Source organism: Aythya marila (genome assembly GCF_965140915.1).
Source record: "Aythya marila genome assembly, chromosome: 2".
NCBI classification, from domain to species: domain Eukaryota; kingdom Metazoa; phylum Chordata; class Aves; order Anseriformes; family Anatidae; genus Aythya; species Aythya marila.
The window spans coordinates 124,279,364-124,305,243 of record NC_139043.1 but is presented as its reverse complement, the minus strand read 5'-3'; the positions used below and the strand labels follow the sequence as shown (position 1 = coordinate 124,305,243).

General features: G+C 39.7%; 2 protein-coding genes across 3 annotated transcripts; one reads left to right on the top strand and one right to left on the bottom strand.

Moving 5' to 3' along the window:
* Positions 1-6,111: 6,111 nt before the first annotated feature.
* TMEM70 (transmembrane protein 70) lies at positions 6,112-10,696 on the bottom strand. The gene is made up of 3 exons (XM_082752814.1): positions 10,461-10,696; positions 9,870-9,981; positions 6,112-8,950 (listed from the first exon to the last, which is right to left on the bottom strand). The coding sequence occupies exons 1-3, from the start codon at positions 10,587-10,589 to the stop codon at positions 8,502-8,504; spliced, it is 690 nt and encodes a 229-aa protein (XP_082608940.1). The 5' UTR covers positions 10,590-10,696; the 3' UTR covers positions 6,112-8,501.
* A 120-nt stretch (positions 10,697-10,816) lies between these two features.
* On the top strand, positions 10,817-25,540 carry ELOC (elongin C). 2 transcript variants are annotated; one of them, XM_082754677.1, is made up of 4 exons: positions 10,817-10,892; positions 18,539-18,595; positions 20,718-20,861; positions 22,916-25,539. In XM_082754677.1, exons 2-4 carry the CDS (start codon positions 18,592-18,594, stop codon positions 23,104-23,106), a joined length of 339 nt encoding a protein of 112 aa, XP_082610803.1. In that variant the 5' UTR covers positions 10,817-10,892; positions 18,539-18,591; the 3' UTR covers positions 23,107-25,539. The 2 variants fall into 2 exon arrangements, with proteins under 2 accessions (XP_082610803.1, XP_082610804.1); XM_082754678.1 differs by lacking the exon at positions 10,817-10,892 and adding an exon at positions 16,329-16,642 and having other exon boundaries at positions 22,916-25,540.
* Positions 25,541-25,880: the final 340 nt, after the last annotated feature.

Sequence of the window (25,880 nt, the reverse complement as noted above, 5' to 3'; positions counted from 1 at the left end):
TCAAGCACTTTTGATTTCAAACACACACACATTTCTCTCAGTACAATAGAGAAATGAATAAAAACACAGAGTAACATATTTTGCATTTATCTGCTCTACCAGTTTTGTGGACTAAACACAGTCAGTTTTGCTACACAAAAATTTAATATTGCTAGTCAGAAAGATAAAAATACCTCATTCAAGAAAGTACAATCACAATCTAACTGGTAGGGAATGGTTACATTTGTTTTCTGAATACAATAAATTACAGAAAGTTATGAAGATATGGAATAATGACTTACAGAATTTACATTATTTTTGATCAATTTATTTTTCATGAGTTACCTTCTTGATTGATATGTATGCCTGCAGACGACTCTTAGATCAGAAACTGCATTTGTTATGAAAAAGAAACCACACACGCAACAGGCAGGTATTTGGTTTTGTGTTAAGCAAGAAACAATAAGAATTAGACACAACAAATATAACTTAATTGATTGTCCTGACTCTCTCCACTCCCCATCTCCGTGTTTAAAAGCTTTTAGTCTTAGAACTTATGTGTACAGTAGGGCAATATTTTATACACTGTAAAGGTGAAGTAGCAAAGGGTTAAGAAATTGGGTTTCAGAAGTCCAAACATATAACACTGAACATTATAATTTAGGAACAGACACACACAGAAAACTTGACTGACTCTGCCCAGAAGGTGGGGCAAAGGCACAGGTTGGTAAGGAATTCTGCTGTAGGAGGATTCTACTGAAAGTACCTGAAAGTGCCCCTAACGAGCAAACATATGTAATAATTCACAAAGGAGATTTTTTTTTTTCAACATTTAGTGAAGCTAAAGAATTCCCTTCAGTATTTCCAAATCTTTGTAGAGACCACAAGAAGAGTCTCACTGGCCTGATAGAGTTCAAGACTGAATGAAAATTCTAACATTTGGATTTTAAGTGTGAATTCAGAATTATACAACTTCCCTGACATCCAGAGTACACACACCATGCGCAGATTTTAGCTGTTGTTTAATAGGACACCAGAAAACATATGAATATTTTACAATTATAGCAGTAATAGTTATGTTTCAAAATGGCCAAATTTTGCTTAAAAATATACATGTGTAATTAAATTAAAATAAAAATTTATTAAAAAAAAAAAAAAAGACTGCACTGACTGCACTGTGCTGACACAAGATGACCCAGCTGAAAGCATGTCCCAGTGCTGCTAGGCTGAGACTTGCTTTGCTGCACAGCACACTGGATAATTGATGGACCCACTGGAAAGAGCACAGCAGATTTACAAGAGCTCTTTCACCTAAAATAAAGATAAGCTGTCTGCTGAATCCTGTGACTTTCCAGACTTGGTTCAAGACTAGGTGTTTTCTCTCATACTTGCTGCAGTAAATGAAATACATGAGGAAGCAGTCCCCCCTAGTGGCTTGTTGAGACACATGGGGAAACCTCTGCATTTTCTGCTATTCCCTATCGTAGTTCTTCTGCACCAGACTATTTCAACGCTTTAAAAATAATAATAATATAGAGAAAAAATAATAAAAAAAACTAACTAGACTCCCTTTTAAAAAGGATCTGACTGGCTAATGAAGGAAATTGACCAAGTTCTACTGGTATCAGGGCTAAAATACCACTTATACTGATGATTATAAAGACTTCAACTTTTACTGTTGTGTCTGGTCAAACTGTCCTTAAATCAAAATAACCTCAGTCTTTTTAAAATCTTTTTGGAAAATTCAGTTTTAGATGCATGTGTCTTCAAATGCCTGTATCAATGGCATTCACAGAATTGATCTCCTGTAGCACTTACTGACAAAAGCCTTAAACTAGTGTATTGTAGGCATGAGGAACTTGCTTTGCCTCTTTCAAGTCAGTATGAAGGACACTGGTGAGAAAGCGCATAAACTTCTATATATTTTATTTTTGCTAGATACTCTTTCTTCGCTATACATAAATATATTTATACTCTTATCCAGGAGGAAGAAGGTGAGAAAGAGCAGTGGAGAGAGCTATACTCCCCACTTTATTTTTCTTTTTGTTATTTTTCTAGAGCATTGTGACAATTTACTTTCATTTTGAAATCCTTCATAACTACATGTAGTAGGTACTGGCTGGCATGTCCAGTTAATGGAACATAACATAATTTCAAGTCCAGAGAATTTAGGGTTTCATGCCTAGGAATTTTCAGTTTGTCTACATGTAAGGTGCTGAGAGCAAAATTTAACTCTAAACCTCCTAACTGACTTGCATTTAAAACCCTCAAACTAATTTATGAGACTGTCTTTTTTCTCAGTGCATCCAAAAAGTGCTTAGATTACATATGAATGCTTTTTGAAAAAAAAAAAAAAAAAAAAAAAAAAAAAAAAAAAAAACTGCATTTGGATTGTTGGCTGCAGATGAATACTTTGACCAAATGAGCAATTAAAAGTCACTGAAATTTCTCTCAGGAAATATTTGTAGTCTACATTATCATAATATCCCATCACAGAAAATAAAATAAAATAAAATAAAATAAAATAAAATAAAATAAAATAAAATAAAATAAAATAAAATAAAATAAAATAAAATAAAATAAAATAAAAATAAACAGTATTTCAGAACAGCAGAGGAAAGCACTCTGTTCCAATGTGTTAGTCAGAGAGAATTAAATGCTATGTCTTAGTTCTTGGCAAGTACCAAGATTGTTCCCAAAACCTCATCTTGTTGGAAAATTCTTTTAAGATGTCAAACACATTGACTCAATAAAGAAAGGGGAATTTTCTTCTGATTTTCCTCACAGGACCATTTGTAACAGTTTTTCACAGAATCACAGCATGGCTGAGGCTAGAAGGGACCTCAGGAGGCCATCTAGTCTACCCCCTCTGCTCAAGCAGGGCCACACAGAGCAGGATGCCCAGGACCATGTCCAGCTGGCTTTTGAAGATCTCCAAGGAGGGAAACTCCTTAGCCTTTCTGGGCAACCCATGTCAGTGCTCCATCACCCGCACAGTAAAGAAGTGCTTCCTGGTGTTCAGAGGAAACTTCCGGTGTTCCTGTTTGTGCCCACTGCCTTTCATCCTGGCACTGGGCACCACTGAAAAGAGCCCGGATCTGTCCTCTCTGCACTCTCCCTTCAAATATTTATAGACATTGATAAGATTGCCCCTGGGCCTTCTCTTCTCCGAGCTGAACAGTCACAGCTTTATCTCAGCCTCTTCTCACAGGAGAGGTGCTCCAGTCCCTTGATACTTTAAGTGGCTCTCTGCTGGCTTCTCTCCAGTAGCTTCATGTCTCTCTTGTGCTGGGGAGCCCAGAACTGGACACAGCACTACAATTGCAGCCTCACCAACACTGAGCAGAGGGGGAGGATCACCTCTTTTGACCTGCTGGCAATACTTTTGCCTAATGCAGCCAAGAATACTACCAGATGTCTGTGTGGCAAGGACATGTTGTTCAACTTTGTGTCCACCAGGACCTCCAGGGCCTTCTCTTTCAAGCTGCTTTCCAGCTGGGTAGCTCCACGCATATGCTGATGCTTGGAGGTGTCCTTCCCCGGGTGCAGGACTGTGCGCTTCTTGTTGAACATGAGGTCCCTGTCAGCCCATTTCTCCAGACTGTCAAGGTCCCTCTGGATGGCAGCAGGGCGCTCTGATGAGTCAGCCATCCCCCAGCTTCCATGTCATCTGCAAAGTAGATTAAGTAGAATCTTTTGAAGTAAAATCTCTGGGCAGCTGGAATACGACATTATTACTGCTTCTGATCATGGATTTAGGATTGCTTCTGAAGACACTCCAGTATAAAGGGACTATATGTAAGATGTAAGGCAGAAGGTGGTTATTCACAAAACAAAAACCCACTTGGCAATCAACATGAAAAGCAGAAAATTGTAGCAATTCATGGGTAAATTTCTCTTTACAAATCCTCTCATCCCATCTTTGACAATGATTGCAGTGGAAATAGAAAGTCATGACCAGGTAGATTAGAAACAATTAGAGGATTCAGGTCCTCTACATGCACCTGATGGAGTACTTCAGAGTGCCAAGGAGAGACCAATCCCAGAACAGCGCACCACTGCTAGGTCTGTGTCTTTTGAGGAAGCATGAAAATAGTTGTGGAAAGAAAGAAAAGGAGCGATGTGCATTATTTTGAATATATATTTTAAAATGCTGTATGCACTTTGGCTTAGTGGTTTGACTTGAATATATCACTTTAAGCCATCAAAGGCTGTTAAAAGTGAAGCAAACAGGGACTAGGCGTTACACTGTAGAAACATTTATGTTGGAAATAACTCTTTGCCTGTTGCCAGTAGGCTTAAAGTTTATTCTCTCTAAGCCAAGTTTAGGATCAAAACTTGTAGTTACACTCTAAAGTATACATTAAACGATTAACTTGGCAGGAAGAATAGAAAGCAGAGGGCAAAGGGGGATGAAAGTGGTGTGTCCTACCTGCGGCTGATAGACAGAAAGCATACCACAGCAACACTATCTACCCTGGTATTCCAGAAATGGAGACAGCTGGACATGTTTTCTGGCTGTTTGCTCTTGTTCTCTTCTTAAAATAGCTGCTCATTTGAGCTTATTTTGAGCTGCTCGCTGAGGCCTGTGTAGCTGTGGTATAATCTTATTACCATGGATCCAACTCTTAGCTGGCTCTCTTGTCCCATTTCTTAGCGAGGCTGAATTGTTGCAGGCTATGCTGTACATGGGGTCACGAAGATATTTGTAGTATAACCATGGAACTCTAGGGCAACAAAATTACAACAGTTTACCAAGTTTCCACCTATTAAGTTCTAATTAAGTTGTAATAATTTGTGTGCCCTTAATTTTTACTGCACAATTACTTTAAGTTTCTATCACCTTAATTAGGCTCTCACAGTACAGTGCAAAAAGTCTATGCAGCTTTTCTTCATCTTTGCCCATGCAATGACTTTTGGTTTGCATGCTCCAGTGAAACTAGTCACCTTTTAATCTTAGGGAGCATGGTTAAGAGTGTGAACTACCTCAGAGCTTTATGTACTTTATAACTAAGAACAAATAGGTACTAATGAGTCGTATTTTCGACTAAGTCAAAAACTTGAGAAAAAAAGGAGAGGAATGCTGGCAAGAGAACACCACGTAGTCAGAGACTCTAAAGAAAAATCTGTACTTTCCCTTTCCCAGGGAAAACAGCAGTCATCTATGACCTTCTGTGGAAGCTCTTAAGGCTGGAAGCAGATAGGAAGTGAGTGTCTAGGAAGAAGGCTTGAGTCATTTCATATGTTCCTGCTCTTCACACCAGATTGAGAAAACCTAGTACTAACTTGAGTAAGATGTGAGACCCAGCTGCTAGTAACAAGTGATGGGTTAGCACTGAAAGGTTGCAGGAGCTGGCAACTTCCAAGGTAGGTGTAGCTTTGCGAATATGACAGCTTGTAGAGCATCTATTTTAGAAGACCGGGCTTCTACAATCTCTACCCACATGTATAAGCACTAGGTTTTCCAAATTACTTTTCTTCCATGTTGTACACGAGTTACCTGCACCAGAAAAAAACACCAGTAATTACCAGGGATGAAAACATTAACAGGTAGGAAAACCTTTGCAATTAGAACTGCTTTTCACCAAACATATAAAACTGAAGAAAAATAAGAAAATGATAGTTCACAAAATTAATAGAACTGTGAAGAACATGGAGCTGATATTTAAAAAATAAAAATAAAAATAAATAAATAAATAAAAACATAATCTGGCACTACGAATGACTTAAAAGCAATCTCAGTTCACTGAAACACTCAATAGTTATATATATGTGTGTGTAATTAATTCTCTTGCAAAATTTGTTAGCAGTAGGATGGCATATTTTGATTTATGCACATTTCTTAGCTTAGGACACCAAAAATTTCAGTTTCCCACTTGGAAATGCATTCAGTACACTATGGAATGCATCTGAACTTCAGGACCTCGAGATTGTGTAGTACTGTATAAGGATCACTTCTGCAAGTGGAGAGTAACAGCAATCTAAACTGAAATACCTGTATTAAGACAGGCTATTCAGTACCCAAAGTAAAATGAAAATGCATCAAGAAGTGTTTTTGGATTACATTTCAATTTTTCATTTTGTTGCTAATGTGAAGAATGAGCTACTGTTGCTTGAGTAGTAGTCTTTTCTGGTCTCAGCAAGTACCACAAGGGACCTAAAACAGTTACATATGTTCAAGTACACACTGCAAGTAAAAATTGCAAAAACAGCCAAGTCTGAGAATCCTGGAATTATACACAAGGACAGGCAAATGCTAACAGGTCAAAGGCACATTTATTTGGTGACCATAAAAAGAAATACGATTTGAAGATTTACAGTTTGTTTCCTGAATTCACAGTTTGCCAAGTTAGCAGCAAATAAATTGTAGACCCAGTGGAATACTGTGCATCTCTAGGAAATTTGACCTTTCCCAGTGCTAGAAAGCAAAAACTCTTTCCAAATTTTAGTAAGATTGTATTTAATATAAAAGTACTTTTAAAAGAAAGCTATGGAATTACCACTATTTTCAAGGTACACATTTGGAAGTATGAAATATTCTTCTGAGACTGCATTGTGGCCAGAATTGCCACCTACCTGCTGGTAAAAACCTGGACATTTATTTATTTATTTAAAATAATCTAGGTTTCAAAAGCCACTTACTCACTGAACTTGCATTTCACTGTCAGGAGACAAACAGGTAGAAGAAATGTTCACTGCCTCTACTTTTTTTTGAGAAACTTAACCACTGGGATGGAAAACTCTTATTATTGCTGCTTAAATCTGACTCAGCAAGATACCAAATTTTAACAGTGAAAATTCTTACTAATCAGAAGAAAAGGGATCATCAGTGAGCACAAAAAGATGAGAATGAGCAGAGACACAGAAAGAATGGACAATTTTTTTTAATTAGATATAAAACATCACTTTAGTAAAGACGAGTACTACAACCACATGATCAAAATTGCTTGTTACTGGCCTCCTGTCTTCAGTATGACGCATTAAATGCATTTTTGTATATTACCGCTTACCTACCGAGTGATACTGGCTTAACAGGGTTAGATCAGGCTTTTTGAATGAAAACTGTTCCAACACAAACATGCCTCAGAAATAACTCAATGGACTGATTTGCTTTTTAATTAGCAACTATATCAAGAGTGGTTTCAACAGTAAGAACAATTTTTAAAAACACAGATTTTTAAAATGATCTACAGTGTCGACCTACAAGAAGAAATTGGAGTAATAGTTTTAGAATACATTTAGACTTTTCAGTACATAATTTTCCTTGGCTACAACTTAGGAAACATCTGTGAAAGTAGTTATAATTATTTTTTCTTTATTCACAGGATCAGGATGACTAATCAGGAATAAGTAGCAAGCATCAGATTTACAAAGTAAGCTCCTAATATGAAAGGATCAATTTGAATTTTGTATGTATTCTTGTTTGATTCAGCAATTTTTTAAGTCTGCAAATATTTAGGACTCTCATTATTATTTTTTTTATACAAGTACTTGTCAGTTTGTGTAACAAACTTCTCCTTGGATTAAAAACATTTAAATCCAATTTTCACATATGCAGAGTGCAGAACTAATTTAAGCAATCCAGTCACATGAAAAAACCTAATGCTCTTTACTTGAATTAAAGATGTCTTTCTTTGCAGAGCTAGAAATCAAGAAGTATACTTTTTAAGGCACAAGGTCTAAACAGTATTCTATCAGAGATTTCCTTTTGCATCCCCAACTTTCAAAAATGGTGAAAGAGTCCATTTTAACCAGTAGCTGCTAGCATTTTAAGTTGGTCCAAATACAGTATGCTTTAACAGGATTTTGACAGCACAGTTCTTATGCTAACATGCTCCCCCAAGTACACACAGAAAAGACAGGCTACTTGTTTTCCATATCTGGGAGCAGTGTTCCTTGGGAATGGGACTCTATCTTAACACACCATTTAGTACCTGTGACTATACCTTGTTGCGACTCAGCTGTTCTTTCTAACTTCTCCAGAGGCCCCCAGACCTCTAGCAGGAACTAATAGCAATACCCGTCTGCTTTCCGAAGACTTTTCCTGGCTACGTAAAAGCCAATACCACTCTCAGGGTATGAAGAACAGCATCAGGAGGAAAAAAAAAAAAAAAAAAAAAGCCCTCTCTTTTGGAATTAAATGTAATTTACTTGACAGGTAGTGAATGCTGATCATTTTTTTTAATCTGAATTTTACAAGAGATTGTGAGTTTGCAGCATAGCCCATGCATTTTACCATTCTCCTGGATAGTTAATAATAGAAACTAAATCAAGAATAGCAAGCAGAAGACAGACATAAGCATTTTTAGTATGTTTTGTGTCATTAACTTTGAAGAAAGACTGCACATTATTTAGAACCTTTTTTTTTCAGTACATTCCAAAACACATTTGGAGAACTCAAATGTTATCTGATACTTAAGAAAATATAATAGAACACAACATGCTTTTAAATATATAGCTCTGCATCATAACCGGGTAATAAGTAACAATTCATGTAATAAGTGATATTCCTGATCTTCAAGTTATTTACTTTCACTGTTTTCTTTTTCCTCCTCAAAATCAAAATATAAGGATTTGTCATAGCCCATGAGACGGTTAAAATCCTCAGGATTCTGGAAAAGCAGCGGATTAACAAGCATTGACTTAGTTTTAGCATAAAACGTTGTAAACATCTTGGTGATGTCTGGAATCTTCACATCTTTCTGCTGGAAGACAGTCACTTTCTCTGTCAAGATTGCATTGTACGTAATAGCTGTATAGGTGTCCATTTCCTCCTTATAATAGAGTCGAATCACATAGCCTTTTGTAAGGATATGCAAAGTGACTGGCGTTACAAATGTAAAAAACCCTATCAACCCATAAAATGCAGCTTGTATAAGCAGGCTATCAAATCCAATGCCAGTTTTGAGCATGATGTAGGGCACCATGAACAGGTTGAATACACTGGTGGAGTAAGAGAAAAACCTCACACCTACATAAAACAAGAGAAAACCAAGGTTAATACTTAGGAGTAAAATCATCTCTATAATTGCACATGCTCTGCTACTATAAATTTATGTCATTACTTGAACTAATAAAGTTATTGAAAATCCACTTTTTAAAAAAACTCTCCAATACAAGGAGCCATTAACAAGAACCAGGAAACTCAGTACTCTCTTCCTTCTACTGTTATGGTTCGTGTATACACTGGGTTCGTATTCACACTGGGTTTATCAAAGCTAGCAGCTGGCTCTATTTCTACGATGAACTCAGCTATTATGCAATTAGGCACAAGTATGAAGTTTTCACTTCACAAGCAGGAGTAATCAACGCAGATATGGCCAGGCATTTCTGCCTTCCCCAACAGCCAAAGCAGACATTCAGTGAGCTTTACAGAGAAAAGTTTGCTTGGTCCCCCGCTATGCTGAAAGTTGAAAAATCTCGGTTATTCAATACTAACAAGTACTCCACAGCCATCTTTGCATACAGTTTAGAAGACCATAACCATTGCTGTGGGTCACCCCCAGTCCTTGTGCCTACTTCATAGGCATTTCAGTAACATTCAAAAGCATACAGAATGCAAATATCAGGTACAGCTAGTCTGTGTTGGCTCCTGGGTTGAGAAATGCACTCCACAGGCTGCAAGAGAAAAAGAAACAGGCTGAGGGGTTACAGAGTTGCACCATACCATTAGAACTCCCCACAGACCTAAAACTAACTAGAATATAGAAAAATTATTAACATTAATCATTACACTGTACAGAAGCATAAAATCAAGCAACACAACAAGATTTTTTTTTGATGTACTGAGAAATTGGGTTTTAGCAGAGATGGAAAGAAGAACGTTCAGTTTTGTAACACTGCATTTTAAAGATATTTAAAGAAAGAGTAAATCTCTTCAAGTGACATACCTAACACCGCCTTTGCCAAGTTTCCTTTATAAAGTAATCTTCCATGCTCCGGATGGTCTGGAGGGGCGGATGTGCTGAGGCTGCGAACAGCCAGCGCTTGAAAAGAGGTAACCTGGAAGAGGAGAGCAAGCAGCATCAGTACCAATCCACTTCACAAAGGTTTCTCCTTGTCCTGAAGCTACCCCCAGCATCCTGAACGAGGAATTACAGTCAGGGTATGCACCATGAGGCACACGGAAATTCCAAATAGCCAAATATCGATTGGCTATTTTCACGATATTCCAACTAGTTATTCCAAAGCAGCGTCGGACACCGACACAGCGATGTACAAACGTAACACTTGCTTCGGGGAGGCCTCCCAAACCCGTAACCCTCCAAGCCCCGCTGCGCGCCCCCTGCTCCACAGCACGGATTTGGCACCGCCAAGGGAAACCCAACCGCCCCAGCCCCGCTGCCCGGCGATCCCCAGCAGCTCCCACGTGCCTTCTCCGAGCCCTCCCTTCCTGCATTTTCCCCTTTTTTTTTTCCGAAACGAAAACCCTGCGAGGCCGAGACCCCCCCCCACATCAAACCTCCCCCCCCCTCCCCTACCTGCCCCCCCCCCGCGCTGTCCCGGCGGCGGCAGGCAGCGGGCAGCCCTCGGTGCGCGGCGGCCCCCCGCAGCCAGGCGGGGCCAGAGGCGGCCCGGCGGCAGCAGGCGGCGGCTCGGAGCAGCAGCATGGCAGCAGGCCCCGCGTTCAGCCCCCCACGGCAGGCCGGCACCGCCCGGCACCCGCGGAGGACACAGCGCAAAGCCGCCCCGCTCCTAACATGGCGGCCGCCCCCCGGCCCCCAAGGGAAACTACATCCCCCAGCGTGCCTTGCGCGCCGCCGCGCGGCACGGCGGGAGCCGGGCGGCCTCGCTCCGCTTCCAAGGGCAGGGCGCGGGGGGGGGGAGCGGAAGTTGCGCCGTGTCCTGGCGGAAGCGCTCGGCCCGAGGCGGCGGGGGCCCTGCGAGCGGGGCGGAGGGAGCGGCGCCGACGGGTGAGGGGGCGGCGGGGCCGGGGGGAGCCCGCGGGGCCCTCCCGGAGCTCGGGGGCAGGGCCCCGGCCTCCGGCGGGTCCCTCCCGGTGCTGGGGTGAGGGGGAGGCGAGGGCCGGAGGCGGGGGGGAGCCTCCCGGAGGGGTGGGGGCCGGCGCCGGGAGGGGGGGGCCCGGTTGTCGGTGGCCGCTTCCCGGCTCCTCTCAGCGCTCGTTGGCCGCGGGTGGGAGGGGGATGGGGCTGCCAGGAGGGGGGGGTGTCCGTGGCTGTGGGTACAGGCGTGGGGAGGGACGGGGTGACACCAGCAGGCTCCTCCGGTAGCCGGCGTTATCTTATAACGCGCAGCGCAGCCTGAAGGGGCTTCAGGGAAGGTGCTCGGTGTCGCAGGTCGCGATATTAAGCCAGCCGCTGCGCGATAGGGACGCCCTAAGCAGCCGTGGGCTTTCTGTTTACTCTGCTTCGCCGTGGGTCGCTCGCAAAAGTTCAGTTTGGAAGGAGGCCAGGAAAATGTAAGTAGCAGACAGCTGAGGCACCTTCGGAGCAACAGCAGCCTTGTGCCCGTGTTTGTGAATATCCCCTTCTGCGCTCGAGTTTCCTCTTTTTGACATACTAAAAACAAAAACACTGCTGGGAGCGAAACGCTGTTCGTTAAATCAAGAGTTACTTAGAAGAGAATAAGCGCTAGTTTTTCCCTAATACATCTGGGGATCAGCTGTCCGGTGTTTTGAAGTGGTGTAAATAGTTTTCTCCCTAAGATTTACCATCAACGCTGGGAAGCTTAAGATAGATAACCTTTACACACTGTAAACACTTTTGGCAGTTTTCTCTTGTTAATTCAGAGAAAAGTCATTTGAGATTTATTTTTTTTTTGCTCATGCTAGAATAGGTGATGAACAGATTTAGCTACTTTCTTGCGGTCTTAATGTAAAGACTTAATGCTGGTACAGTGAGGAGATCCAGATGATTCTCTATTGAGATGATTCTTCTGCCTCCCACCTTCTTATTTATTCTTCTGATATATTTGTCTTCATGCTTACGTCCCTTATGCTGTGCGTGGGGACAAATTGATACCTTTGAAAAACTTAATTAGCTTCAGATTACGCGTTTTTGTAATTCTGAAATAAAGGAATTTGGATGTAGGACAAGTTTTTGTTTATCTGGAAGGGTTCAGAATTCGGTCATCTTTGTTATAAGGTAGTTTGCATAACAGTAGGTTTTGATGAATGCTTATAATGAAAGGGCAGAGATCTGTGCCCTATAAAGAAAAAAAAATGGAATATGCTATCAGGTTGTTATCCCTCCCAATAACAAGAGGTATACAGTAATCAGGACTTCTATTGTATGTTAGGAATAAAACAATAACCCCTTTTTTTTCCTTTTTTGGGAATCACTGGAAAGTTTTATTTGATAAGGGATATCTTAAATAAAGTGAGGTCTTTGATATTCCGTGCACAGGCAGCATCCTAGCTCATCTCCTGCTTGTCTGAACTAGCGTTCACCTTTAGTGCACCTCCTGTCAGTTTGTCCCTGAATGGTGGAACTGGAGTGTACAAGCATGGGATGGTGAACCAGCTGATTGGGAAATTGCCATGTACCAATTTTCTTTCATGGTTTTTCTAGGTATGCTTCAATCCTTATTTACACTAATGTTTTTTTGGTGTGTCCTGAATGAGTGCTAAACTGAAAAGCTCTATTTTTAAACTAAATAGCGTATAGGATCCAGAATAGGACTAGAGTTTAGGATTAAACAGTACGGGACTATTGTTCTAGCACACAACAGCTTCTGTTTACTGAATAATTCTTCCTAATATACAAATGACACCCAGAAAATTTCACATTTGATGTCTCAACTGACCCAAGAATTGTGAAGGCATTTGTGTTATTTGCCCCACGCTTTCCAAAAGTTGATCACGTCGAATGCAGAAATGGCACCAACTGAAGTGTACAAAAGCCCTGCGTGCATCTGCATTGCACAGCAAAGAACTGGAAGTTACCCTGCACCAGAATGTGAGGTTTAGAGAGTTCTTTGTGGGAACAAAGAATCTGAGTGCTTGCAAATGTTTGTGTCCGTTTAAGCTTCTTGTGCCAGCTGGACTAAAATGTTGGGGTTCTGGAATCTGTGTGGTGTTTGCACGTGTCCAGTTGAATTAGTGTATGTCTATCAAGTGCTTTCCAGTCTTGTAGATACACCAGGTACACTTGTATAGGTACTCTGAAAATTGTAGGAAGCCTGGGAGATGCGTGTGCATTTTTGGCAGTAAACTAGGAGGGTCGTGGGCATATTTTTTGTTGTTTTTCTTGCACTTGATGCTTCAAGAGAAACAGGAGAGAGAAGTCAAACTGTGCTGTACCGTACTATTTCTGCTTGGGGTTAGGAGGAGGACAAGAACGCATTTAAACATGCTAACAAGAACACTCGCCTTGTGTTGTTTAGCTATCGTGGTTTATAGTACTTAGCTATATTCTACCCCAAGGTGTAAATCATCTGCTGTTCCCACAAACTTTTCTGTAAGCTTCTGAAGCACTGAATTAACTGAAGAAAACAGGCTGTGGCATGCGTGGGATTAAATTAGTATCATTTCGGATAACTTGGGTGTAGCTGTTGGAAAGAAGATGGTTTTCACAAAATCATTTCAAGCAGCAGGATGTTCAAACCTTCACAATGTGTCCTGACACATGGAACGCTTCTTAATGCGGAAGAGAACTGATAGATGTTAACAGTTTGTTATTGCTTTTTTAGCTTTTCCAGATTCCTGTTTTCCTCTTTCTCTGATCTTCTGCTCTCTTTTTGCATTGACGCTATGATCTTTCCATGCTCTTTGCTTACCATATTTTGTCAGAAGTAAATCTAAACCCCTAACATTATCCACAGTTATATTTTTCAGAAATGATACTTTGTGTCAAGATAACTAGCAATAGGACTACAGAGAATGGCCTCAAGTTGCACCAGGGGAGGTTCAGGTTGGAAACTAGGAGGCATTTCTTCTCAGAAAGAGCAGTCAGGTACTGGGACAGGTTGCCCAGGGAGGTGGTGGAGTCACTGTCCCTGTGGGTGTTGAAGGAAAGGTTGGACATGGTGCTTAGGGACATGGTTTAGTGGGTGACACTGGTGGTAGGGGGATGGCTGGACCAGATGATCATGGAGGGCTTTTCCAATCTTAATGACTTTGTGATAGCAAGAACAAGGCTCTGTGCCTTGCTTGCAAGTTGCATGTGTCATATAATGGAATGTATGATCTTTTTTTCTTAATGTAGGTAGGATTTCTGCATCTTCCGCTTTAAGCAATGCAATGTTGGTTTTGTTCTGTATTCAGAACCAAACTTGGATTGTGCAGTTCTGATAGAAACTTTATTCTTTGTTAGCTTATGCTCATTTGTTAGACTTAAACTGAGGGATAATCTTGGCAATGTCTCTCCCTCTTTGTTTATCCTTTTAATGAATTGTTACATTTATCTTCATTCCAGTTTTGTTTTGCTAAGCTGAGCAAGCAAGACTTTCAATTTCTCTCTTCTACAGCCTCTTTGGCCATGGCAGTATCTCCTTTCTGTAGTTTTTCCAATTTGAACTTTTTTCTTGAAAACAGGTAATCAGAACTGCATGTGATACTCCAGAGAAGTTGTCACTGATATGTGATACAACAGCATTAATGTTTCCCTGTCTCTGTTGCAAAAAGTTCCTTGATTTGCATTTGCCTCCACCCTCCCCCCCTTCCTTTTTTTTTTTTTTTTTTTTTTAAATACTTCAGAGCTGCATCAGCTTACAGCTGACCACAGAAAGACTAACACTTCCAAATGATGAGCCATGGCTATGTAAAAGAAGTCAGTTCTTACATGCAGGGCTCTTGCGTTTCATAGTTTCATTTTGTGTAGCTTCTTCTGTGCCTTTTTTCAAAACCAGTCACTTCTTCGTGTGCCTTCCACTTCTGTCTCATCTAAACCTGATGTGTTTTGTTTTTTTTTTTTTCTGGCAACACTGTTAAAATAACAAGTTTCATATCATTTTTGGAGGAACTAGTAGTTCTTTTGCAGTCCAAGTGTTCCACGTTTGCAACGTCACATGGTATTGTTGGATAGTTTTTCTCCTTTCAAGATTATCCTGTTGCCACATTTATTTATTTAACCCCAAATGATTTGCTTAGTCCAGATTCCATCTAATTTGCCCTCCTTTCCTGTTTTCAGGGAAATGACTGGTTTTAGGTATTAGCTAGTCCAGCATGCCAACTTGTATCCTCTTTGCCTTTATATTTCATACAACTGACCACTAAGCCTGATCATGTCTCCCCCCCCCCCCCCCCCTTAGGTGTTAATACCTGTGTTTTTGCTCTCTAATCATATGATAGCACATTGCATTTGATGTCATTAAAATGCTCACTGTTTTTTTTTTTTTTTTTTTTTTTTTGCCATAGCTCTAATATTTTGGTGTGGACATTGTATTGTTTCCCAAAACATTGATTTATTGTGCCCTCAAATCATGCTTTCACCATGGGAAGCGTTAATGTAACTGTGTTCCCACTAACTAGCATGACCTTCTTCCTATATTTAGTGGCATTTTTTGTATTGGAAACTGAGGCACACTTTATTTTCAGCAGTACATCCACTGGTATGGATGGCATCACTTATGCTTATTCACAAAAACAAGCAGTTTCACTACTCTCTTGGAGCATACGGAAGGGTTTTGTGGCTAGAGAAAGGGGTAGCACAAGTGATGCTCTCTTCTGTGAAATAGGAGTAACAATGTAAGGTATCTTTTCTGGTCCTGAGTAACAGATACTCTTCAGGATGCTTGATTTCCATGTAAAGAACCTGCTGAAACGGGTGAAAGATGTCATCAGCTTTGGTGCTGCCACTGTTCCAGCATCCGAATGTAATTTCCTTGCAGGAGTTGCTGGAATTTTTGAAAGTGACAAAGGCATTTAACGTTCAGTGTTGAGGTGTGACAATCTACACAAATTAACTCTCAAAGCACATCCTGGAATATGCCTTATGTTCAGGAACTTTTCACCTGGTAAAAGATTTGCCAACGGGAAAGGAAGATATTTTGGTCAAGTTGGGATCATTTTCAAAGACAACAGCAATGTAGACACAGGATGCTTTTTGCTCAGTGTTTCACAGATACCTAAAAAACATTATTTAATCTGGTAATGCCTGTGCAGGTTGAGGTATACTTAACAAAGTGCCTTCTCGTGGAAGCTTGAGGAACCATTCAGATCATTTCATACTTGCTTGCACAAAATAGTGGTGAAAAAGAGAGCTGGAACAAATCAGCACACTCAGCACCAAAGTATTCTTGAGTAGTGAAGCCATCTGCAATAGCAAGGGGCTGAATCTTCTAACGAGGTAATTCTTTTAGACTTTGCTCAGGAATCTCTGTAAAACTTCCCCCAGATCTTTCAGGTCCCCCTTCAACTTGCTTGCAATTTTTTTGCTAGGTTTCTACCACAGCTATAGGAGGGAGAAGATAAGGAAAGCAGTCTCTCTTCTGGTTTTTCACACCTTCATGCTCTGGGGTCTTTTACTGTAATTGCAGTTCATACTTCTGCTGTTGCTCATTGCTTTTTGAAGCAGAGAAATGAATTACCAGAATCCTTACCGGTCTCTGTGCTGCCCCTGACCCTGGGTGTCAGCTGAGAAACCAACCAGAATCGCTGGTCGTGTTTTCCTGGACCCGTGGGCACACAACAGGATGTCATTGATTTGTGCTGGGTTAATGTTTGGAGAGAGCTGCAGACATGAAAGGAATTTGAGGGCAGCAGGTGGGTGGAATTTCTCTCCCAAAGCTTTCTGTTCCTCAGCAGAGATGCAGTTTGATGTAAAGAAATGTATGTTGAGCCTGAAAATACCATATTTGTTATACAAATAAGCGTTCTGTTTCTATCACCCTTCAGATCCATTTCTGTGGCAAAAAATGTCTGCAGCAAGCTGTGTGTCAGCTTATAAGCAGTGGAGCTCCTGGCTCCACACCACACGAATACCTGCATTAAATATCCAAGTAGATGTCGTGGTTTAACCCGACCGGCAGCTAAACACCACGCAGCCGTTCGCTCACCCTCCCCCCTCCCTCTCTGGGACGGGGGAGAGAAATGGAAAGTGAAGCCCGTGAGTTGAGATAAAGACAGTTTAATAAGACAGGAAAAAAAAAAATAACAAAATAATAATAACAATAATAATAATGATGATACAATGGTGATAATACGAAAGTAATAATAGTATGTACAAACAAGTGATGCACAATGCAATTGCTCACCACCCGCTGACCGATGCCCAGCCTAACCCCGAGCAGTCCGGCCCCCTCCCCCCGGCTAGCCACCCCTATATATTGTTTAGCATGACGTCAGATGGTATGGAATACCCCTTTGGCTAGTTTGGGTCACCTGTCCTGGGTCTGTCCCCTCCCAGCTCTTACTGCACCCCCCAGCCTGCCCGTTGGCAGGACAGAGCAAAGGCTGAGATGTCCTTGGCTTAGTATAAGCACTGCTCTGCAACAATTAAAGCATCGGGGTGTTATCAGCACTCTTCTCATTCTAAGCCAAAACACAGCATTCCACCAGCTACTAGGAAGAAAATTAATTCTGTGCTAACTGAAACCAGGACAGTAGATTATCGAGGTGACATTGGCGTCTGTGTCGGGAACCCTCAATCTTCTAGGAAGGACAGGTTGGAAGGCCAGGTATTTAGTGCACACTGATTAGCTTGCTCCCTGAGCCATCTCTTCTCGAGCCTCAATAGTCCCAGCTCTCTCAGCCTCTCCTTATGTGACAGGCGCTCCAATCCTTTGCCCATCTTTGAGGTCAGTTGCAGGATGCCTGTCAGTCCTTCTTGTACCAAGGATCCAGACTCCAGATGTGTCCCACTGGCGCCGAGCAGAAGGGAAGGATGCCCTCCCTCAGCCTGCCAGCAGCACGCCTCCTCTAGCCGCCTGGGATGAGCCTGGTTTGTTGTCGACCTTCTTTGCTGCAAGGGCACGTTGCTGGCACATGTTCAACACAGTGTCTGCCAGCACCCTCGGGTCTCTTCCTGCAAAGCTGCTGTCCTGCTGGTCAGCCCCCAGGCAGTACTGGGGCATGTGCTACTTTGCAGTTCTTCCAAAGGTGCCTCTTCCTTTGATGAACTTCAGGGGATGCCTGCTGGCCCCGTTCTCCAGCTTGTCGAGGTCTCTCCTGAATACCAGGATACCCATATGATAAATCTCCCTCCTCTGTTCACATCGTACTGAGCTGTTCTCACGCTTCTTTTCTCCTGTGGACAGACTGGTCAGTTTCTTAAGTGCCTTCTGTAGAACTTACTTTCTTCACCTCCCCACTACCATTGCACAGGTGGTGTCCATAGGAATAAAAGTAATGAGATTCTGAAGTGACTCTGGCTTTAAAGTCAAAGGCTTTTAAAAACCTTAGGGGAACAGTTTCTTCCAAAAGCTACAGTTTAGAGATTCCAGAATGTGGCAAGCTGGTAGGGATATCTGGATAGCAAAAATCAAACAAACAAAAGCAAAACAAAAACATCTTGTAAACTTTAAGTGTTCATAAAATTGTATGTTGTATGTTGTCGTTCTTTTTATTCAATAGTGTTTATAGTAATATAAAGGCTAGTAACTAATGCTGATGTAAGAAATTGGACTACTGACTGCAAATGTTGCCATTTGTGTTTTTCAGACGCTCCTATTGAAAAAGCTGCTGTTGAAAAGAAATAATTTTTTTATAAGAGAATGGGTAAGTTGATTTTTCTTAGACTTTTATTTCCTATGTGAAACATTTTCTCACTTACTCTGGTAGAGAAAGTGAATTGTAAGATTTTAAACATTGATCCTGTCACTAATTTTTCTGGTAGCCCGAAACCTCAGTGGAACTTCCTACAGATATGTTTTATTTTTTTTAAGAGGAATTCCTCAAGTGAATGTTTGTTTCTTGAACAATTTGTTCAGAGTGTATCTATCAAACTAAATTTCATTGAGCTTATTATGTTTAGTGATGAAAATGTATATGGTAAAACAGGATACTTCTAGGTTTTATAGCAAAAGACTTTTAGATAGAGGACAAGAAAATCTCACTATATACTGACTTAAATATTTTTTTGTTTACTAAGGTCAGCCTGTCTAATTCTGGCTGAGAGATCATAATAAGCACTGACTGATAAATTAGTGTGAGACTTGACTAATTGTCTGAAACTGTCATTATCTGGCTTGCTACAAATGATGGTTAATGAAACAAAGTTGGACAGCTTCTGGATTTAGCTACACTTTTCCTGAAAGTATTTTAGCTTCTTTGGCACTTGAAAATACTTTCTTAAAATTGGCAATAACTCTATGATAATTTTATTTTAACTTGTAATTCACAAAGCAACTTAATTGTTAGGGGGGAATATTGTGCTTGCTGTAGCACTATATACAAGGAAAGGCAATATATTATAATTAATATAATTTCTATTTTTATTTTGTCAGAAGGAGAAACAACACTAACAGTCAAACATCAAGTTTGTAGTCTCTGGTTTATCTTCTGTACTTCTACGTGCAATGATGAAATACTGAAATACTTGAAATTACTTTTCTAGAAGTGTACAGATCTCTTCTGTTACACTTTCCGAAGCTGTAAGAACTTTCATAACTTCCATTTTTACCCCTCTGCCAAAATTAATACTGTTCTGAAAATTAAGTTTTATGGTATAGTATTAAGTTCAAGTATTAATTTTTAATAGAACCGAAGCAAGACTTATGTCAGTTCTCGACTCCCTTAGAAAATAGCCTTTGAAATAAGGCATTAACTGTCCAGTCTGAATATGATAGAAATGGTAGAACTAATGGGTTGGTGGGTGTTTTTGCATTGAAAACGCTGTGTTTTTTTTTTTAAGTTTTAAAATTACTATGGTCTTAATTACTCAGCATTTTACAGGAATGTATGAAGACCAAGTACAGATGCAGTCATCTTGGTGCTCTGGGGTCATATAGTGCAATGTGGGCAGAAAATAGTCAGTGGTTCGTACCCCAGAGAGCACGCTGCCTGAACAGGCAGGGCAAGTGCAAGAAGGGAAAGTGTGAGTGTACAGAGTGAGCAGTGCAATGGTGGCAACAATAATACTGTTTTTTCAACGTAAAGGTAGTGCTGTTACTTATGAGAGAATAAATGAATAAACAAAAATGAAAGGAAGGTAAGGGTTTGTAGCAAAAGTAAGGAACAGGTACATAATGGGATAGAGAAGGGAAATAAAAAAAGCATAGTCAAAACTGCTGGAGGGGCTTTCCAAATTTCCTTGCGTTTTCACCAAAGGTCATAATGTGGGTATGCACTAATGCTCTTGACGTGACTGGGCAGTGGGGAAGGAGTGAATCCTATTTCATTACTCTAGTACAAAAATACCTGGTTTGACTGCTTTCATTCCTGCTGTATTTCAGAAAGCTCTTTTTTTCTTGCAGTCTGTATTTTTAAGTATTTAGATGTATTTATGACTTCTAGTAAGTATTAGCATGACAGGCAAGGTGATAGCATTATGACTGGAAGAAGTAGCATGTTCTTAAAATAAGTAAATACTTTTCACTTGAGAATTTGTCTAAAGGAAGATTTCTTTCCAGCCTAGATTTTTGAAATGTCAGAATTTGGTGATGAACAGAGGGGAGATATTAATCAAAAATCCTATCTTTTTCTAAAAATTCCTCCATTTAAATAGGTTGCTGAACTCTTCAGAGAAGTCTTCAATTATGGAGATTCTTCTGTCTTATTTTTGGTGGTAGTCAGTGGTTCTTCTGTCTGCAAACATAGTCACAGGAAAAACTGCAGCTTGCATTTTTGGTAATGTGAATCAGTTGTTGTGTTCTGAAATTGTTAATGTTTTCCATCATAGATGGAGAAGAGAAAACATACGGTGGGTGTGAGGGCCCAGATGCTATGTACGTGAAGTTAATATCTTCTGATGGCCATGAGTTCATTGTAAAAAGAGAGCATGCGTTAACATCAGGAACAATAAAAGCTATGTTGAGTGGACCAGGTAAGTACAAAAGATTTAATACCTTAATGTCCTTTTTCTCTCTTGGACTGTTTAAATTTATATCATGTAGTGAGTGAAAGCTGGAACAAATAATTACTTGTTCAAAACCTGACAAGTTCTGTTTCCACTGGAACAGTCTACATCTGTTGAGTATTGTATACCATATAATTGGACTCTGTTTCTGGACAGCTAGAAATCTTACAATGTTCTTGCTACTTGTTTCCTCTGTTACAAGAACTTGAGGGCATCATGTGAAAGTTGCAGCTGTCAAATTCAATACAAGCAAGAGTTGGTAGCTCTTCGGAGTTCCTCCTCCGTGGTGGAACTTTGAGTATTCACAAAATCTTATGGCAAGGAGTTCCTGAGCTTAATGACAAAAGTTAGCTTAAGTTTGAAGGAGGGAGATAAATTTACAGAGGGAAAGCCCTCATGTTCTGCTAGATGCATGAGACTACCTCCAGTTTAAGAAGTGTCTGAGCTAATTGTTGAAGCCTGAAATGTTGGGAAGAAGTTAACATTTGTGCTTTCCCTCTTCCTTATCCTCATGCCATATATTTATCTTTGGTCACTTGAGTGGTGGACAGTGGTCTACATGGGCCTCTGATTGCTGGAAGGATCTATTTGCTGACTATACTTTGAAATTACTCAGCAATTGGGCAAAGTTGGGTAACTTGAGCAATTACAGTTCTCAATTTAATGTTCTGCTAAATGTCATTGTTATGGTTGTGCTTGAAAACATGTAGCAGATCTATTGTGTCTGATCCAGCCTGTGTCAGCCTCGCAGGTGTGTAAGAGGAAGAGTAGTTACAAGATCTGCTCTGAATTTGTTCCATGATCTGTAACAATGTGAAGAAGTAAAAGGCAAAGTAGCCTGTTTAGAGGGCTAGAAAACGGGCTCCTAAAGGAGTCAGCTTTTAAGCACATACATACTTCCAAGATGAATAATTTTCCTTGCAAACCCATTTTTGCTGTCCACTTAAGTAGGTCATCATTTCACTGATGGTTGTGTGTTCTGTACTTCAGTATTGTGACATTTTCAATATGCTAACATTTGTATTGCTTCCTACTGTTCCTGTAATAGAATTCAAGCCAGATTAGCTTCAGTACATGTGTTCAGATACTTCTACACAAATACGTGTAGACATTTGTAAATAACTCTGGTTTGTAGTTACTATAAAAGGGATTCCTATAGAGGTTTTGGCAACTGCATGTTGGAAGTCTCCCATAAATGTGGATGTTAGTAGGCTTTAATAAATGTTAGTAGGCTTTCACCTTAATGAATTTGAAATTGAGAGATGAGAATAATGGTGACAAAGAAAACAGTAGGATGGCAGTGGGATTGACAATGAGATGATGTCATATCTTCTAAATTTCATCCTTAGAGGACATAAAAGAAAGGTTCAAATATACTTGAGTTTTGAGATTTGAGCTTTGGATAAGTTCTTCAAATGTAATAAGGATTAACCCCTGCTAAATGTAACCTTTCTTCCCGTACTTGGGGTTTCCTTTCTCTCCTGCCTGCCTGTTCTCACAGCTCAGCAAGTGAATTTAACTTTTGTGATTTCAACTGAAGCTGTCCAAGAAATTCAAAGATAGTGGGATGACAAAGGGAACAAAACTGATATGTGTGCCTATGCAAATATGGAATATATATTAAACCATTTTGTTTTCTTGAGAAAGCTAGCTAAAAAGTTGGATTGATACCTCTATTTGTAGATGTTGTTAGTGTAGACTTTAGCATAGAATGTGCTACAACTTTAGAGCACCTGTCGAAAGCAAGCATCAGAATTAAACCTAAATTTCTGGTGTCGTTGTTTAGAATATTGTTAATATTTTCCAGCCAAAATGAACAAAGATTTTTAAATGCAAGGGATCTTTATATTCCTGAGGGCTGTGAATGTGGCACATCCTGCCTTGCATTGAAGAGTGTAATACCCAGGAATGTGGGACCTAGCAAGTCTATTTGGAATGCGTTGTATTAGCGTAGTGAAGTGTTTCATTTTTGCAGTGAATTGAGATTCTGATTTTTGGTTTGTTGTTTTTTTCTTCTACAGGACAGTTTGCAGAAAATGAAACAAATGAGGTGAATTTTAGAGAGATCCCATCCCATGTCCTATCCAAAGTATGCATGTATTTCACCTACAAGGTCCGCTATACTAACAGCTCTACGGAGATTCCTGAATTCCCAATTGCACCTGAAATTGCACTGGAACTTCTGATGGCTGCAAACTTCTTAGATTGTTAAATAAAATAAATTATAATAAAAATGTAAAACTTTTTTCAGTATTTAATACATGTAGTTCAGTTAGTAACTTTTTTCAGATAGCATGTTGCGTGTGTGCTGTTGAGAACTGTAAAGTTCACTGCAGAGGCAATTGCCTTCAGTCCTTTTGCATATAGCAATCATTCAGTTGAAATTTGTTTTGCTGCTTACACAAATAAGGACCTTTTCACAACCGACAAATAAACAAATATGCCAATTAGTAGATGGCTATGCCTTATCCTTTAGGTGTGGTAGAAGTTTCTTTTAATACAATGACCGTATAAAATACTGGAGTTTAGTCTAATGTTCTCTAAAAGGTAATTATAGTTAAACACAAGTAGCTGTTTAGAGTTTATAACTTTCTCTTACTGTTAAAGTTTCTAAACATCTGAACTTAATCTCCTTTGTAAGATAGCTGTCCTTTAGCATAGTTATACTAACTAGATTAGAAGTGCCCTCTCTAAGGTTTGTATATTGACAGCAATATTCCATTTAAGTTGGAAGTGGAGTATGTAGGAGAATGCTTCAGGCTTTTAATTTAAATCATAGTATAGACATTTGAAGAAAGTGTGTTTGATGCATTTTTCTTTTATAACCTAATTTTTCCCCTTTAGTAATTAGAAATATTCGAGTCACCTGTCTACAGTAAGACTATGATCGTACTGACAGTGGCTTTTAATCTATCTGCATTACCTTCTGTGTAACATGTAAGGTTATTCTTAATGTACCGTCACTTGACCTGATATGGATTTTATATGGTTTCAGTTATGGTTTATTTCCACTGTTGTGATGGATTATGTGAAGTCTGTATTTAATCTTTAGAGCAGTAGTCATTCAAATTTTCTATCATAACAACTTAAAAGATAGCAGTTATCCTATCTTTTACCTCTTCCCTGACCTCTCCCTTAAAGCCACAAAAAAAAGACCCTGAAATGCGGAGGTCTTGTATTTGAAGGAAAGGGCATTAAGCAGATGTTTATAGAGCTTTTTTTAAAAATAAATTTAATAGTTATTTCCAATGTTTTTACAAATATTTTAGAGGAAAAGGATTGGCAAGCCACTCGCATAATACTAGAGTGAAACACATCACCTCTTGGTAATTCCTGTTGGTAATTACCTATACTATCAATTCTTTGTTTAAAACAAATTTCCATTTAAAGAAAAAAAGAAAAGCTTAAACTGAGACAAGAAGTTGTTTTTTGTTCAGTCACAGCCTGAAGAACCCTTCTGCCAAAGTCATCTGTAAATGAGAATGTATTGTGAAAAATGATGCAAGAACAATGTAGTTAGCATTTCCATCGGCTGTCTCTGCTTCTGATTTTTGACTAAGAAATGATTGTGGTCTTTTATGGAAAAGTCCTGCTGACAGACAGTGGGACCTCGTCGTTGATGTACTAACTGATTGTGAATTTAGAGGGTTAAAACTCTTCTCTAAACCTTATTGCCAACATAAGTACAACTTTTGAGGTTTTCCATACAAAAACTGGTATATTTATACATAGACTATGCAGTCTGCCCATGGAGGAGTTCAGTTCTGACAAATGAAATCTTACTCTGGACTTGAGCAATGCTTGATAGACAAGCTGACATATGTCAATGTGTTGATAGATTAGCTGACGTTTATTCACATCACATACTTTGGCACAATTTATCGTGTTTAGTGTGGGGATGTTTATAACTAGATTGGTTTTGCATGATAAAGCTGAAGTGTACTGCAAAGCGATTGTCTGAAATCCTATGTTTGAGCACTCTGGTCAGTGCTATTAGTAACTCATTTTCAAGAGCACTAAAAAAAATGAACACAAAACCAGAAATACCCTGTTATGCTGCTTTTGTTAGAGCCACTAGGAATACACCCTAAAAGTTAAAGGAGTACTGATGTGGATATTTTAGTCCCAACTACTTTTCTGTCTGAGTAAATCTTACGTTCTTCATCCATTTTTAATACTCTCAAGGTTAACGAATTGAAACTCAAAACTGTTTAGATTAAAATTCAAGGAAAAAGGATGTCATTTTAAAAATATTTTTTTTAAAGTAACCCAAAACAATTTCCTGTCAAAATGCATCGCGTTTCATGATTCCATACTTCAGCAGTAAGTTAAAATAGCTATTTTATTTCTGAATGATAATTTCGTTGTTTGTTTTTTATTTTTTATTTTTTTTCTTCAGCTTAATGTATCATACAGAAGCTTTGAACACTCAGGAAATGCAGTAGTGTCCGAGAATACACTATTTGCAAAACCACTGGCTGTTAAGCAAACTAACCTGCAGATTTCTAAGGGGGAGGGGGGCAGAGGGAATTAGTGCAATTTACTTGGTAGTGACATGGGTATGCTATTAACAGACAATTGGAAACTTGCCACGCTTAACCCCTGAGTTCTAAATAAATTTCAAAGTTGAAAATTTTTAAAACTGTGTTTCTGGTGATTTGATTTGTGACCTCTTAGAGCAGGTGTTCTGCTGTGGAATCGTAGTCCTCGTGAATTGTGTGGTGAGCGAACTGCAAATATTGAAACTAGTATTTGGGTGAAAGATGGTAAATGACCACTGATAATATTAAAAGGTTTTTTCATAGTTCTGAAGAGTTTCATGGATTTAGTTAGTGCTTAGATCTCTTCCTGCTTCTAATGGCAACTATTCACAATTCTCCGAAGAAGTGATGGCATACTGTAAATGTCTGGTATTCCTAAACAGCCTTGAAGAGTCTTTAAAGAAAGCCTTTAAAGACTCGTAATATTAAAGTCCCATAATATTGA